A 17,972-nucleotide genomic window follows, 5' to 3' on the forward strand; every position below is an offset into this window, starting at 1 on the left:
TATCTGTGGAGAGGACTAGTTTTTCCTTCTAACCAGTCTTGAGCTGGTACTTAAGTTAAATACAATACAAATAAATTACTTAAAAAAGCATATCTTTTGTTGTTGCAACAGTATATACTTGTTATAAAAGTTTCCAAATACTCTCAATTATTTGCTGACTGCTTTTTTTTTCTTCTTCTTTCTTTTCTTTCTTTTTTTAAGCCCTCAGACTAACACTGGTCTGATTTTGAATAGCATATATACCATTCATGGAAGTTCTTAACTTCACAGAAGCATTTTAAACCCACCGTTTGAGTCACTACACCAAACCACACTTATTTCTGTCACAAAGGTCTTCGGAAGAAACCTTGGCCTCCCCTTTTCCCTTTGATTGTTTCTAGGTCCCTTCAACCACTTTATCCAAGGATATACTAGAACTGGCAGCCATTCTTAGACTGGAACTTACAGGCTCGTTACGTTGTAAAAGATCAGCTTTGTTTCATGTTGCAGTTTCTCCATTTATGAGCGTGATGAGTTAGGTGATCTTGATCAGATGTGAATGATGACTTCTTTGGAAAGAACTTCTGTGGCCATTCATATTGCCTGTATTATAGAGGGTGCTCCGTCGGGGGACTCCATTATGGAGGTATTTGTCCTGTTAAGTAAGTACATTTATTTACAGAGATGCTATGTTGTACTTCTTCTGTGTATGGATAAATTACTGCTTCTGTTACTACTATAAATGAAGCTTCTCTTTTATGATTCAGGCCCTAGCAAAGTTCTTTACATGCTTGCCTGGACCCCTTCCACCCAAAGTAAGTGGTTTAATGTAACAGTCTCCATTTTAGCAGAGACAGCTACTCATGACTAAAAGATGGCCTAAAAGGCAGTGGTTTTTAAAAGAGTAGCAGGCATTGTGGCGGGCCAGGAGAAAAGAGAAACCATATGGGACTGCTGTGTGCTGTTGGGAGAGGGAAGACAGGAGGGTGATGGAAATGGGATGCCTCAGGTGGGTTTGATCAGTTGCTATGGTTTCTGAGGCACATTTTAATACCAGAGGCTGCCAGCTGTGTAAGTACATTATTGACATGCAGATTTAGGTGCCGGCAACCTGGGAAGAGCCTGGGGAAGATATGACTCAGGTTGGGGTTCAGACTGAGAAGCAATCCATAGTGAAATGCTCCATAAAAGAACACTCAAGAGAGGAGATTTGATGGCTTAAAAAAAAAAAAGATGGAGTAAAAGAGAACGTTATAGTCCTCTAGACAGTTACTTTTTTAGGAGTCTTGCTCCTGGCTTTTGCAAACTCAGCAGGCTTACCTGGGAAACGGCATCACGGAATGACAGAACTGTGGAGGCACTTGGGGAACTTTTAGAGTCAGAATTTCTGGGTTCAACTCCTGCGTCCCATGTTAGCATCTTGGCAGCCTTAACAAGCCATCTTACCTTTCTTCTCCTCGAGTTCTCATGCTTGCTGAGCTCTGGACGCTCTAGAAGCTATTGATAGGGTTCATACGAGATACTTTACGTAAAATCACAATTTATTTCTGTTTAACTACAACACTAACAGGTCCCCTTGTTCCCCCTATTCCAAAAAAAACGATGGAATTGATACAACTGGTTTTTTTTTTTCCTTAAATGACACTTGCAGGATTCTAAGATCATCTGGAGTCACCATGTTGTATGCACATCCTTATGTGATTATTCTGAACAGATCATTGTATCAGAGTATTTCATCTACAATTTTTCCTATAAGATGAAGGAGGGACATCTGTGTCGGACAGTTTCCATAGGAATAGGCATACACATGCACATGTCCACACATCTTCCTTTTGGAAAATGATAGAATGCCGGGAATGAGCCCCATAAAGGATAGCACATAATTATGAGCGTTTCTTTTTTTAAAAAAAGTAATTCAAATACGTGACCAAGCCAGGCTCGGTGGCTCAGCCTGTAATCTCAGCACTTTGGGAGGCTCAGGTGAGTGAATTACCTGAGCCTGCAGGTTTGAGATTAGACTAGGCAACTTGGTGAGACCTCATCTCTACAATAAATAAAAAAATTAGCCGGGGGTTGTAGTGTGCACCTGTAACTCTGGTTACTTGGAACACTGAGGCGGAAGGATCACCGGAGCCCAGCAGGTCGACACTTTGGTTGCTGCGAGTGTGCACTCTAGCCTGGGTGACAGACTGACAGTCCAACTCAAAAAATAAAAATAAAAAATTAAAATTAAAAAATAAATAAATGACCATTACCCACTTAATCAAACTCTCTGTGATGATTCAGACCATATGGTTGTGTTTCAGAGAGAATTTTATATCCAAAGACAGAGGAGAGACTGTTCCATTGCTAAAGTACTACAGTCCCTTGTAACCCTCTTCCTGCTGTCCCTCGTGTAACATACTACACAATCGTGATACAGTCGCGAAAACCAGGAAATTAAGGGTGATGCAATACTATTAACTCTTCTAGAGACTTTATTCAAATCTTGCTAGTTTTACCCCGAATGTCCTTTTCCTGGTCTGAGATCTCTAGAATAACACAGTTATATCTTCTTAGTTCCCTGTAATCTCTAACCATTCTTTGTTGTTGTTTTTCATCTTTCCTGACCTTTACACTTTGAAGAGTACTATATACCATTTTATAGAACACTCTTTAACTTTGTCTGCCTGATGTTTTCTAACGATTGAGTTGAGGTGGTGAATTTTGGGTGAGGGTGCCATAAAAGCAATGTTGTGCCTTTCTCAGTATATCCCGTCGAGAGGTACTTGATGTCAATATGACTTCCATGGTTGATGTTTAACTTCAGTTACTCTTTAAAGGTGAGGTCTGTTAGGTTTTTCCGCTGTGAAGTTATTTTCCCTTTGTAATTAATAAGTATCTGGTCACTTTGTTTTTAAAGAGGATTTTATGCTTTCTTAAGTTAATGTCAGGGTTGGAACCAGTGTCGTTCACAGAGGACTGCCAAGTGTCCCTACGTGGTGGGAAGAAATGGTGCCCTAGAAAATGGTGGAGTCATTATTTAAGTGTTTGAATAGATTTCCCTCAATCCGTGCTGCAGTGGATTGCCTGACATTACATTGCAGGATTTTTAAGTCCTACCTCCAGGCAAATTTCATAGTTACTAGCAAAAATGAAAGTGTGAAATGCTTTTTAATGTATATTTAACAACACATAGTCTGGGGATTACTGATGTGTATTCTCTGTGGACTCCCTTTGCTATCAGAAGAGGATGCTAAGAGACAACTCTTAACACATTTATTCTATCTAAATCCATCACATGTTTACTTTTTAAATATCTATGACTGTCATTTATAACAAGATCATAAAAAGTCAAATACATTAAGTCTAACTCAAACTTTGAATCATAGGATTACAACCAATTTTCAAGAAGAGTACAATTACCTTTTACGAGCGATGTTTTCCTTACTCTACCTTATGAAATTGCCCACTATTAAGTGATACTAAAATATAGCCATTCAAAAAAGAAAAGATACAACTTAGTTATGGGGGATATGAGGGGTAATGCTGCTTTATTCATCTTTTTGATTCAGAAATTCGTATAACTCCTATTTAAAGAATTTTCATCATTGAATCCAGTGTCATGTCTGCTTGTGTTGAAGAAGTACATTTTACAAAACGTACTTAATTCCTTCCTATGGTGTCACTATTTAATAAGGATTAAGGTACCAATTTTTTGCACTTATACTGGGTTGCACAGCAAGAACTCACGTCTTATACTAATATATGCTAAATAGTTGCATAGTATATAGATCATTGTTGTTAAAAGCTGTACTGAAGGCATTTTAGATCACAGAGCCCCAGTGGTCTCCATCGTGTTTGCTTTGACATTATTAAACTCAATCTGTTTCTCTAACTGTGACTCTCATGACTACATTTGCATGGCAGAAAAGTTTGCTTTGTGGGTTGACTTTTATTAACAGTGCTTGCATGTTGTTTTCTGCTCTTGCTCTCGATGCTTTATGAGCAGACAGAGCACCTTCGGTTGCACTGAATAATTATGCACAATCAATAAGTTTTTGTGTTTGTCTTTGTTGTTTCTTTGATGTGGCCTCTAGGATGCTGCCGGCAAGGTGCTGGACCGCTGGGCCATCATGTCTCGAGAAGAGGAAATCATCACCCTTCAGCAGTTTCTGCGGTTTGGAGAAACCAAATCCATAGTGGAGCTGATGGCAATTCAGGAGAAAGAGGGGCAGGCCGTGGCTGTACCGTCTTCAAAGACAGACTCAGACATAAGGACCTTCATAGAGAGCAATAATCGCACCAGGAGTCCCAGCCTCCTTGCTCACTTGGAGAACAGCAATCCTTCCAGCATTCATCACTTCGAAAACATCCCAAACAGCCTTGCATTTCTGCTTCCATTCCAATACATAAACCCTGTCTCAGCCCCACTGCTAGGGTTGCCCCCCAACGGGCTGCTGCTAGAGCAGCCGGGACTGAGGCTGCGGGAGCCCAGCCTGTCAACCCAGAACGAATATAATGAGAGCAGTGAGTCCGAAGTCTCCCCCACACCTTACAAGAACGATCAGACGCCCAACCGAAATGCCCTGACCAGCATTACTAACGTGGAGCCCAAAACCGAGCCAGCCTGTGTCTCCCCTATTCAGAGTTCCGCCCCGGTCGGCGACCTCACCAAAGCGGAACACCCCAAAAGCTCCTTCCGGATTCATCGGATGAGAAGGATGGGGTCCGCCTCTAGGAAAGGGAGGGTGTTCTGCAACGCCTGTGGGAAGACCTTCTACGACAAAGGCACCCTCAAAATTCATTACAATGCCGTGCACCTGAAGATCAAGCATCGGTGCACGATCGAGGGCTGCAACATGGTCTTCAGCTCCCTCCGCAGCCGCAACCGCCACAGTGCAAACCCCAACCCTCGCCTCCACATGCCCATGCTGAGGAACAACCGGGACAAAGATTTGATTCGGGCCACCTCGGGAGCTGCCACCCCCGTCATAGCGAGCACAAAGTCGAGCCTCGCGCTCACGAGCCCCGGCCGGCCCCCCCTGGGTTTCGCCACGCCCCCGCTCGACCCCGTCTTGCAGAGCCCGCTGCCCAGCCAGCTGGTGTTTTCGGGGCTCAAGACTGTCCAGCCCGTTCCGCCGTTTTACAGAAGCGTCCTCACCCCGGGGGAGATGGTGAGCCCTCCCTCCTCCCTCCCCACCAGTCCCATCATTCCCCCCAGTGGTCCCGGGGAGCAGCACCCCCCGCCTGCCCCTGAGCCAGCCGGGCCAGCCGTGATGGTGGCCACCCACGAGCCCAGCGCCGACCTGGCGCCCAAGAAGAAGCCCCGGAAGTCGAGCATGCCGGTGAAGATTGAGAAGGAAATTCTCGACACCGCCGACGAGTTTGATGACGAAGACGACGACCCCAACGAAGGCGGAGCGGTGGTCAGCGACGTGAGCCATGGCAACCACTGTCACTCCCAGGAGGAGATGAGCCCCGGCATGTCGGGGAGGGACTTGGCGAAGCACGGCAGGGCCCGGTGCGTTTCCAGGACTGAAATCGGAAGGGCCGACAGCATGACTTCCGAGGACCAAGAGCCCGAGCGAGACTATGAGGATGAGTCTGAGTCTTCGGAGCCCAAGCTGGGCGAGGAGTCCATGGAGGGGGACGAGCACCTTCACAGCGAGGTCAGCGCCAAGGTCCTGATGACCAGCGAGCGGCCCGCCGAGAACCACAGCGAGCCCTCTCACCAGGATGTCATCAAGGTGAAGGAGGAGTTTACAGACCCCACGTACGACATGTTCTACATGAGCCAGTACGGACTGTACAACGGTGGGGGGGCCGGCATGGCTGCCCTGCACGAAAGCTTTGCATCCTCTCTGAGCTATGGCAGCCCTCAAAAGTTCTCCCCGGAGGGTGACCTGTGTTCGAGCCCAGACCCCAAAATCTGTTACGTGTGCAAGAAGAGTTTCAAAAGCTCCTACAGCGTGAAGCTTCACTACAGGAACGTTCACTTAAAAGAGATGCACGTCTGCACGGTGGCTGGCTGCAATGCTGCGTTCCCCTCTCGCCGGAGCAGAGACAGGTCAGTAAATCTCCCTTGGCTGCTCCTGCTGGGGGCGGAGGGTGCCGGTCTCAGTCATGCTGGACTTGACATTAAAAAGATCCAACCTAGATGTTTTTGATGCACTGCCAAGATTGTCCACGGGGACCGTGTGAGAACTAAGCTGCCATGCTCATGAGGGATTGTTGCAGTTGGTGCTTGTTAATGATTAAGCATGCAGTATCGTATGCCATCTTACCCGTAATGCACGCCATTTTTCTCTGTGCGCTGTGTATGTGTGTGTGTTTGCGTTTCCATGCATCTAGGTGTGAATAAGTTGACTATGTACGTGGTTCCCTGCCTTCCCGTAAACCTTCACTCAGAAGCCGCAGCTTCTGTTATTTATATATATATTTTATATATATATATATATATATATATATATATTTCTGCTTTGCCTTGTGGCTTTTTAATTAAATCAATATATTATCTTCATACACACATATTTATCCAATATAGAAACAGAAATTTACGGATGGAAAGAACCATAGGTCCAGGACATCGAGACAGCCTGCATCTCCGTAGGTATAACCAGAAATGTTATCATTCCTTACATGAGTATTTAGTGTGTCCTTGAATTATTTAAGTCATGAAAAGTATCAGAAGACAATGGGACCAAAGTAATTGTTGATGTGGGAAAATGGTATGGTGGTGTGGGGTTCTTTATTTTAACCTCAGAATGTCTTTGAGCACATCTCTAAACGATAGCCTACCGTGGGAATGACGCACAGAGAAGAAGGCATGCGTACACTTTTAGGGTCAGTTAAAATATATTATGCCCAGCCTTCAGGTGACATCACACCCTTGCTATGTAGTTGCAGCTCTGGAACAGTTGGGCTTAAACAGAAGCATCTGGCCCTAAACCTACAGTGTTCTTTATTAATCCTAAAGAAAATGTAAAATAGCGGAATGTGTCGAGGTGGCTGGTGGCCAGGTAACATCGTTATCCTACACTTAAGGAGATAAGCTTGTGAGCAGATCTTTTACATAATACTCAGGTCACACACCAGTTAGTACTTCCCATCCTATTGGGTGTGGTTTGGGGGTCTACCTTGTCTTTTAAGAATATCTTTAAGAGAAGTTTTTATTACATGGTAGAAATCAATATATGTAGAAGAAATACATTAAATTAATTAAGTTTCCAAATAGCCACCACCCAGATTCTAATGCTTATCAATTGGATAGGGTTCTTTGGCAAAATAACATGCAATAAAAGTACCACTGAGAAGTGGTGACCTGTCTCTAGGACATTCTGTTTTGTCTTCGTATTTGAAAGATCAGTCCTTTTCTAAAGAAAAGTTTAAAGGATATATTTTCCTTTCCACTGAAATAAAAGGGGCCCAATCTATAAAAAGCAACATCTCTAAGAAAATAAGTGTCTTTCTTATACAAGTCAAAACATGATTTGAGGATAAATCTATCTTTTTAAAGATTTTCCCACCCCCATTTACTTTGTTCTATAAAAATGGCTTCTAAGTCACAAAGTTATTTTCAGTTTCAAGTTATCATTGACAGTCCCAGAATATGTCAGATAAGATAGCTGTATATTGAAAAATACTTTATCCAGCGTCCCATATTTGTAATACTCATTCTTTTAAATTTGAAATAGTATACTTGTGATAATGAGGTTAATGCACTGGATTATCCAAAACAAAAACAGAAGACTCATGAACACCAGCATAAAATATTTGTGGGAATGGGGAGTGTTTGAAGACAAACCAAAGTTTAAGCTCATTTGCATGAATTCCTATCACAGTTTTGGTTGGTTTGCTGAAAATAATGCAAGTCATAACTCTAGAATAGATAGATGTGGGACCCAAATGATGGACACCCAAAGCTTGGTACTTTCTTGTATGTGAAACAACTAGAAAAGACACTTGTGTGTATATGGCTTAATGCATGAGGAGATGCTGTGAAGGTGCTGTGGATTAGTTTGTCTGAAGAAAACATTTAGCGAAAGCAGGAGAATATTTCAGTCTGCATTTTTATTCTAAGTGTTTGGAGCTTAGTTAATGACCAGCCATATAGAAGTTTAGACTAGTATCTAGAATGATTAGGATATTTCAGGTGGAAGAATAGTACAGATGTGCTCCCTTGTGTGTTCAGTCACACAGGAGATAGCAAACTTCAGTAGACAGCTGATACATTTCATTTGGGTGAAATCACATCATACCCAGTCTTTTTAAATTTAGAGTTTTATCCACATGATAAATTAAGAAAAGCAAATTGAAAAAAATTAGGGAGTAAAAATTGTTTGATTCCCACTTGAAATTTTGATTTGGTAAAAATACACAAATATTTTGATACCAGGTTAAAAACAACAAAAATTCTGATACTATTTTTTTTTTTTTTTTTTTTAGGAGCTGGGGTCGGGGTATCACTGTTTCCCACTCTGGAGTACAGTGGTATGATCACGGCTCACCATAGCCTTGACCACCTGGGCTCAGGCGATTTCCTCTGCCTCAGCCTCCCAAATAATTGGGATGGCAGGTACCTGCCACCACACCTGGCTAATTTTTTAAAAATTTTTTGTAGAGACGAGGTCTCATTATATTGCCCAGGCTGATCTTGAACTCCTAGGCTCAAGCAATCCACCCTCCTCACCCTCCCAAAGTGATGGGATTACAGGCATCAGTCACCACACCTGGCCTCTGATACTTTAATTTTTTTTCCCTTAGGAAGAAAGAGTATACCCTGGTTGAGTTATGACTTGAGTTAATATAATGATGTGAGTTTAGCTACCATCAAATAACCAGAAATAGTGATGCCACTTAGGGTACCAGCCTCTTCCTGCATCTCAGCGGAATAGACTGTGGAGCATAACTAATTGTACCTTTTATTATCATCTCGTCAGCTAATGTCAACCTGTGATTTAATCTCTTTATTCACAAAGCCTCTTGGATCACATCTCTGATCTATCCCTTAGACTTACCTTCTCCCCTCTCTTCACTTTTACGACACTAGTCATAAGAACCCCAGGAAGTTCGTGTCCCTATTTTTTTCCCTTTTCAGTTTGCCGTGAAGCTAAGACAGGTTTTCTTACCCTTTTCTTGAGCCAACAGACCTTCCCAAACAGAAACCCTCCTTTGCCTTTAATCCTGCTGTCCTCAGGCCCATTTCTTTCCTCTCCAGAGTCTCGATTTCATCTATCCTTGTCTCCACAATGTCTTCCTTGTGCAAATAAAGCATTAGAGGGAATTTTTGAGTGGGGGCTGAAGTGTGCAAAGCTATAGGGTTTCTAGAATACCTGTCATAAAAGCCAACAGAATCACCCTCTTCCTTCTGTTTATAAAAGCAGCCTTCTTGTCTCCAAGATCAGAAAACCTTATAGGAGTTTTACACGGGTCTTCCTGGGCTTCTTCCAAGATGGTTATACATGAGGGAGTTGGATTTTTTGGTCTCCAGATAGGCATGTTAGTAAGATGAAGGTAGAAAGATATTAAATACTGTGTTTTATGTTTGGCGGTTGGTTAGCAAAGATTCCCAGGTTTTTCCTTGTGGTCTTTTTAGATTTTGTAAGATCAAGTCGAATAAAGACTTTGAAAAAGCAATAATGTTCGTTGTCTAAAGTGACAGCGAAGGAGGAGAGAGAGAGGGGTACACGCAAGATTTCCTAGGGCTGATGACTCTAAGCAACAGTATCACAAGTACCCTTTTCTATATAGTTGTAAATGAGTGTGTGTTTAATAAATTAAAAAGTCAAGAGGACCATCCCACACTAATGACAAAGAGCAAGCTAATATATACTTGGTACCATTCTGACTTGGTAGCTGTGAGAATAATTTTTATTCTGAGAGGTAAAAGTGAAATGTAAATAGCTTTCTCTATAAAGAACTCTGGTACTCTAGGGTGATTGCTAAGTGTTCAAGTACTATATACAGATAACATTGTGTAGTGTGAGATTTTGAAAGTCTGTAAACACTCTTCCTTCCTTCTTGTTTATCCCTTGGTTTTTCTGCTGCTAGATGCTGGCCCTCTGTTTTGAAGTATACATAAGAAATCTTCCCTGGGAAGAAGAAATTCTAACTGACTGGAACCTACAGTCTTCATAAAGGAAATTTTCTTGAAGAGAGAGAGAGCGAGCATCACAGTCAGAATTAGCTGAGTCTATTTCCTTTGGTCATTCCTGACGTAACTTTTCATTCCTAAGAGGACTGGGTGGCCATGGATCACCTCTATTTAAAAGAAACCCATTTATAGATTACATTTGATTTTTATTTAGGGGAAAAGACAACAACAGCAACAAAGTAAATGCCCTTCTGTCGTCTTTCCTAACATTTCTAATATTATTTGCTAATATGTTAAAATCCATTTACATTTGCTTTAGTGATTGGCAGTTTAAAAACTCCCTCAACTAAAATAGAAGACTCAGAAACTAGATGATCTATGTAGAAAAGAAGTAATTGTCTGTTTTTCATCCTACATAAGTTTTACCATCTTTGTTCCCCCTCTTTGTTTCAGAGTAGTGGCCACTAATTGTCAAGGTTTGTCTTAAATTTTATCAGAAAGGTAAGCATATGTTTGATCTTCAAGGTGTAGGAAAGGCGATTCAGCCACATGAATAAGTTGAAAAACAAAATAATATTTGCTGAGGATGATTTATAAATAAATATGAGGCACCCATTGGTGCCAAGTGTGAACCTTCTCTTTGATTGCTAGTCAAATCAGTCCGGATTTAAACATGTAAACTTCTCTATTGCTGGAGTAAGACATCTGTATTTGGTTTATTAAAACCTGCTGATGTCTCCAGAACTAAATTTGTTCCTATATGGGACTCTGGGTAGCTGTAGCTAAAAAGCAGAGATGTATAGTTTTTGCTTTTCTGATTACCTGACTTCCAGCCCTGTACAGGTGTGCAGGAATAAATTATCATGAACTACCTCTGATGAGCCACTGCATACATTAACAACAGAGGTGAAGATGTGAAAACATGTTACCTGCCTCCTGTTATCACCTTCTCAGCACACCAACCAACAGTCATTTTTTCCATCATTCTCTATGTTTGGAAACTTACAACTTTTTCTAGAGAGAGCTTTTCAATAAGTACACATGGTTTCACCAGGCAGTACCTCCAAGAAATGAGCCACTTAACACCAATTCAAGATAACTATTAGTATATTTGCCCTAATATAATTAGCTGTCAAATACAGCGTGTTAATCCTCTCCAAATACAAGAGGAGAGCCTGTTAAAACATTCGTTGTTTCATTTCCTTTATTTTTGCCAAACTGCAACCCTCCATTTCTAAAATTCTTTTATAAAGTGACGTTGTGCAGAGCCTCGGACTTTTACATGTTAAGGAAGAGGTGTATTTTGTTGTTTGTTTGTTTTGCTTCCCTCCTCCCAGCTACTCTGTTTGGTTTCACAATGAAGCCAGCAGATCAATAGACCTTTTGTACTTATCTCCATTACTTTCCATCAAAAGCAAACACATAAAATAAACCCCCCCCTCCTGAGTCATTGCTAGTTGTCCCCTCCTCAAGCAAAACTTTGGTAGTAAGATAAACTTCAGTGTCATTCCGGTCCCTGGGGTTCTTTTTATATCCTCGGAGAAGAGCAATGAGCAAAACGGTCTCCTTGTATCATGGGGAGAGACTCTGTCAAGCCTAAAGTGAGCCTGGATCTTCCTAATGACCGCCTGCTGGCCCAGCTGGATGCAAGACAAGCTCATTTAAGCCTCTGCTGACCTTTCCCTCCTCCACTACGAGAACCACACCAGTCACTTCCACCATCTTCAACACTGCGTGCCAAACAGACCAAAAAGCTTCATGGCTGACGAATGATTTCCCTTTCACGATGCAAAGATTTTTACAGATGTCTGTTGATAGGCGTTAACATTAAACTTCTTGTGGCTTTGTAATTGCCATTGCATAAACGTAATGCTTCTATACAGCCTTTATTTTTACCTTCCCTGGAAAGGAACAGCTACTACCCTTGCCAGCATTTCAGTCTGAATTATTGCCACCCATTCAAAAACTGTGCTCATGTTCTGATCTAAATGCATCCAGATAACGTATGGGTGTTTACACATGAATACCCGTATAAATAAGAGTATCAAAAGACAGAAAACTCGGGCAAAAATGTCAGAGTAGAATGCACATATTGAGTGCACAGGTGATGTTTTTCATGTTGGGACCACTTGGAAAGGGTCTTCCTGATCTCCACTTCCCTCGGGCCCACCAGAATCCATCTCTCTGACTCTCTTCTTGACTTTATTGGTATGACTCTCATACATATCTCTGTATTCGAGATACTTGTTTTGTAGACAGTCTTTTCTTTGTTAAAAAAACAAAAAGCATAGGCCATTTTCCACCCGGAAGAGGGTGGTAAGACTGCACACATACATTAACATTCACTTGTATAACCCTGGTGAGATTGCTTCTCTCTCAGGTGAAAGACATCCATCAACTCTCTCACTGTAAGGAATTGTTTGTGGTTATGCTGGGGCGGGGACTGCTGGGATACTTTTCTTTTTCTGTTTAAATGTCATAGGAAGGTTTAACCATGAAGCATTTTTTTTTTCTTTTTTTTAAAGCCTTGTCAGAAATAATATTTTGGCCATAAGACTCCCACAAGCTCCAAATAAATGAATGTGGCAGAATTTAAAGAAGCTTACCCTTGCCAAAAAATGACCATATTATAAAAAAGGGACTCGATGGCTTTGATTCTTGTGTGTGTGTGAGAGAGACAGGCAAGCTGACAGAGGAAGAAAGAATACTTTGTAGGAAAGGACAATTTTTCTTCGGTTATTTCACATAAAACTACACTTTTTAAAAAATACCTAGATTTTATGTCCTAATGCAAGCGGCTTGAATTAAAACAGGAGTTGTAAATTCCTGGTAAAAAGCTGTTATGCCTAAAGTGTTAGTGATCTTAACTCTAGTACTTTATGGAGTTTATTACTTTCTTTTATTAACTAGGGGGGAAAATGTTATCCACTTCCAGTTTAATTCTTTTTCTTGCTGGCTCTAATTCTGACTTTACCTTAGAAAAGAAAAAAAAGCCTAGTGTTTCTAACTGAACATGTAAGCAATGCCTCAATTTTGCTATTGCATATATCAATCTGAATTATTACCAGCCATTCAAAAATTGTGCTCATGTTCTGATCTAAATGCATGGGTGTTTACGCATAAATACCCATATAAATAAGAATATCAAAAGACAGATCATCCTTAATTACCAGAAGAGATATCTTCATCTTGAAAAGTGATGTATGAAGTTACTTTGTCCTGTTGATGGGAAACAAGATTTTGTAAATAAAACAAGACAGATTTGGGCAACAAGGGCAGCAGGCCTGCACAAGGAAGCCTCTTAGGCCTGATGGCCAGCTGAGGGGAGTCGCTCTAACTCTGTTGCCTTTTTGGTCTCTCTGTCACCGAGGGGGCACTGGTGGGTCAGTTCGCTCACTCGTAATTGTGTTTTACAGACTTCTAAAGCAATTGGCTCAGTCAGTCCCAATTCAATAAAAGTGGAGAGCAAGAGAGAGAGCACTTTTGTTCTATTTTTTACTTGAAATTATTTCATTCAGCAGTCTGTCTTTTTTATTACCAGGACTTGACATTAGCACTCCAAGCTATATTAGCATCCATTTCAGCAGTTCAGTAATGGTATTAAAAAAACACTTAACTTCAACGGTGAATGGTTGTATGACAGTACCATAAAAAATCCACATTAAAAAAAAACTTATGTATTTGTCCCAGCAAATTATTTTTCACTTGTTTAACCACTTCAAAGCTACGTTCTCAAGACGGTTATTCACGCGGACGCTCTTATTCTCAGAAACAGCAAATGCTGGTGCTCGGTTGACGAGGGAGTTGGGGCCAGAGGGAAGGGAAATGCAGTAGGGAGAGAGGGCAGGTAAAGATGCCGCTTACCCTGTAGTTAGATTACCTTCCATTCACCAGCAGAGATGGAATTGGCAACCTCAGAGCACCCAAGGTGAAACTGTTGGATCCTCATGCATGACTGGGATTTGATTTTGAACCCAACACTCTCCAAACTTGGGAGCAAAGCCTAACTACTCTGGCACTGCGGTGTGCTCATAAATGACTACATTAGTTTCTAAATTTTGATTAAACATTCAGTAATTAATCAATGGTAGACACGAAGCAGTTGGCAAGTTCCAGAGCTGCAAAATGTTTAAGACATAAAACATTACGAAGTAATTAGAATATGCTCCTTCAAGAGAAGGATTGCCTTCAATAAAGACGTAAATGATAGCATCCTGTTTATTGTGGACGTAGGCAGCCAGAGCAATATGATAAACTGCTGGAGATACACATATCAGTAATCATCCACATTATTAGTGCCATTAATCATAATTCCAAAAATATGACAGCCGCAGCCAACTTTTTGACCAATTTTGCTTCTGCCTGTTGGCCATTATAACTTCACTAATAGACTGCAGAGCTCCTATGCGTGGCCGTTTGCATTGAGAATGGAAGGTTAATTATATTTGCGCGGCTGATTTCTTCTCTCCTCGGAAAAGGCTTAGCACTTTGACAATCCCAGGAGCTCACTGTTGTTAAACCAGTAAAAGTACTTTATTGAAATTTTCTTTGTTGGGCAGGAACAGGGAGACGTTTCAAATGAGATATAAGTGCCAGGCTGGGACAGTTGCTAATGTTTCTTGCTTCAGAGTGATCCTTGGGAGCAAGATGAACTCAGTGGTTTCTTTAGATCACTTTCCTCTCTCATTTCTGCTTGGCACACGAGTCAAAGTTCATCATTATATGGGAATACACCAGGAAATCTCATAAGGAGTCTCGTAAGATTAGTGGTAGTCTCCATACGTATATGGGGAGCTAGGATGTTGGAAGTGGTTAATAGCATCAGAAGAAATAAGTACCTCTTTGATACAAAATTCTGCATCTTGGACTAGGCCTATATGAATTAAAAAGTACAAAGAACTTTACAGAAGTCATCAGACTGTAAAAATTGAAAAGTTTAGCATCATAAGTGCATTGCTGGTTGGCTTAACTGAGGTTTTCGTGTTTCAGCTACTAGTTTTGACATTACTTAACGAAAGATGTAAATTAGATTATGCTCATTCTTTCTGTTCAGGTCTCTCTATTAATTTCATTTTTGACACAGAATTCTAGATAAGGCCATAGCTAAATAATAATATTGATTATCCTACAGAATACTATCTCCTCCCTTCAGGAATACATGCACCCTGAATGTCATCTTTTAAGAATATCATAAATGAACTGTTTTAATGAGATAAGCATTTTGAATGTTTATTCTTAGGAAGGATTTTCTTTGAAAATTATCTCAGAAAAAAAATGATCTCAGAAAGAAACTGATGCTCTATGTTATACACATTAGAAAAGGAAGCTTACTTTTTAAATGGAAGAAAAATTAAAATGCGACGAGAAAAATTCACTCCTATTATTTTGGAAATGCATCTTCTAAACTTTTTATGTAAGTCAGACTACAAAACAAGGAATAGAAAGCTTGAAGTTTAGTTCGCCCAAGGTAAATACAGAACTCAAAATTACAGCTCAGGTTTATTGAAAGATGCCAGGGCTCCACAGCTTGGCTTTTTCTTATCCAACAATAGTAGGAAACTGAGCACCATATGAGCTGCCTGATTGAGAACATTTCCAAAGACTGGGAAAACATACTCCTATTCATGATGTAACACTCATCTCACATTTCGGTGCAACAGGTACCTATTAAATAGTCAGCACCCGTGAGAAGCCTCAATGTGTCAGATACGACTCAGAAGTTAAAATAGTTAGGGAACAGGATTATTGGATATCAACTCTACACCTAACCTGAGCATCCAGCATACACACTTTCCATCTACCAATCTGCCTTCCCAAATGCCATTCCTCCATTAACATTTTTTATGCATTCCGCAGCAATGACAAACTGTTTTCTAACTGTAGCGCCAGATTTAGTATGCGCAAGACATGTTTGCCTCTGCCAACAAACCAATAATTCTCACTAACATCTTCAGAGTTACAACATTTATAAAGTTGCAAAGTGGAGTAAACAAACCATCTGTTTGGCTTTTCCATATATGTCATGCTTTCTTATTAGCATATTACGATTCATTTAGTAAACAAATTTGGTGATTTCGTTCACGTCAAAGTTAGATCGGAAGCTTGAAGATGATTAACATTCCTGGGACAAGCACATTAATACATTGCTTCCCCTGCAAAGTTAAATGGCTTCTCAGGAGAATCGCCCCTTGTTGACAAGATGAGACTGTCAATTTTGTTTGCCTGCCACATTAGGGGCCGTGCGGGGACGGCAGGCTCTGAGAGAGGAGAGTCATGTAGGCAGCATAATTCACTGTGAATTGAGAAAAGAAGTCTAATTCTGATAAATGGTCGACCCCAATACATCCTACCTGTTATTACAACAGACGTGCCGTATCTGTGCAGTAAATTAGCTAAACCCCTAAAGAGTTTGATGGGAGCTTATCTTCAAGTGAATAATTTGAATGTAGAGGGAACTGTCTGCGTGACCAGTATGGATGATTTGTTTTATAGTGAAAGGGATTGGAATGACTGGGTTTCATACTTTTAATTTGCAAGAATTTGCTTAGATTTTATTTCTTGCCTTTAATATGTGCTTCCTTATGTTTGGGGTTTTCTGAGTGTTGCTCACGAGAATTGTGCATTGAATTTTCTTCGTGATGGTTTTCAGATCTTCTGAAGAGAATCTTTAAATAATAGTCTGTAGAACAGCTACTCGTTTTCCAGAAAGGCGTAGTGTCCAAAATGCCATTTCATTCACAGAGGCATAGCATCCACATTTAATAAGTGGTAATGCAGAAATTTTGAGGTAAGTTCAATAGACAGTGCTGTGGCAGTCCAGATAAGACGAGAACTAATGAGAGGCAGAGGCTTTAATTTTTCACTTCTGTGGATTTGGATTTGGTTTACGTTTCTGTCCAGGAGTATTGTTGATTCAGTAATCTTACAATACACTTAAACCTGACATCCAGATTTGCCCAGATCAGATATAAATTTCTCTCTCTACCTCTCTCCATATACATATATGCACACATGTACATACATGCATACATACATATATATTGTGTCTGCTACATCATTAGGATCATTCTGGAAAATATCTTGGGAAATTTGGGCATGTACATGTGTGAATGGCAGAATTGAGCAGGAAAATAAAAGCAAAAACAAATCAAAAGTAGAGACTCAATTTTTTTTTCACCAAAGGCATTATAATTAATTACCGAGTATTTTGTTTCCATTCACTAAGTCTGGAATGACTGAAAACCGATTTAGAATTCAGAGTTCGATTTTGAGCATTTCGTACAACCTACAGCTCGATTCACTCACTATTCAGACTGCCACAGTCTGATTTTCTAACTTGGTCATGTGACATTTTTTAAAAAAAATTTTCCATTTCTTAAAGCTAGATTTCAAACCTCAAAATATTTTTTATTTTTAATAGTGTTGTTTGTGTTTATGGGTTAAACAATGCATTGAGTCTAACTGGCCATTTGGACAAGTGGGAAAAGGGAGACATGGAAAAAATAGAAGTCCAAGGCAAGACTTTTGCTCTGAAGGGCACTTGCATTTGTTTGACTGCATTTGATGAATTTCACGTCTTCTGTGGTTGCATGCTGAAGTTTTTATCAAAGGAATGGAAAAAGACTGGTAATCCACTTCAGTCCAGTTAGAGTTCTTCCACTTGGCATTTGAAGGAGTTTGGTTTGGTGACGTCCCCTCCTCAAACCAAGACTTGCTTCTAAGAGTGCCCTTAGTCTTCAAGAGGCTTTTGGTAAATTCACAGTAAGGAAAGTACAGAGGATCAAAGGAAACATTTGCAACTCCAAGCAAAGCCCCAAGTTATAGGGCTTTTTCATGCCCGAAGTTTGTAGCATCCTCTTACACCACACTAGGGTATTCATAGCATCAGAATTACCCTTTGCTTTGTCACCACCGTCTT

At 40.6% G+C, this 17,972-nt stretch overlaps 1 protein-coding gene across 2 annotated transcripts in view; it reads left to right on the plus strand.

Moving 5' to 3' along the window:
- Nucleotides 1–17,972, plus strand: part of BNC2 (basonuclin 2) — a 304,979-nt gene that overhangs the window by 281,547 nt on the left and 5,460 nt on the right. For both annotated transcript variants that reach the window (XM_021717066.1, XM_021717063.1), the window contains one exon: nt 4,059–6,028. In XM_021717066.1, coding sequence (XP_021572741.1) covers nt 4,059–6,028 — 1,970 coding nt within the window. The remainder of the gene's footprint in view (nt 1–4,058; nt 6,029–17,972) is intronic.

The sequence above is a fragment of the Carlito syrichta genome, unplaced genomic scaffold (genome assembly GCF_000164805.1).
Source record: "Carlito syrichta isolate Samal-C Ts95f unplaced genomic scaffold, Tarsius_syrichta-2.0.1 Scaffold107889, whole genome shotgun sequence".
In the NCBI taxonomy this organism is placed as follows: domain Eukaryota; kingdom Metazoa; phylum Chordata; class Mammalia; order Primates; family Tarsiidae; genus Carlito; species Carlito syrichta.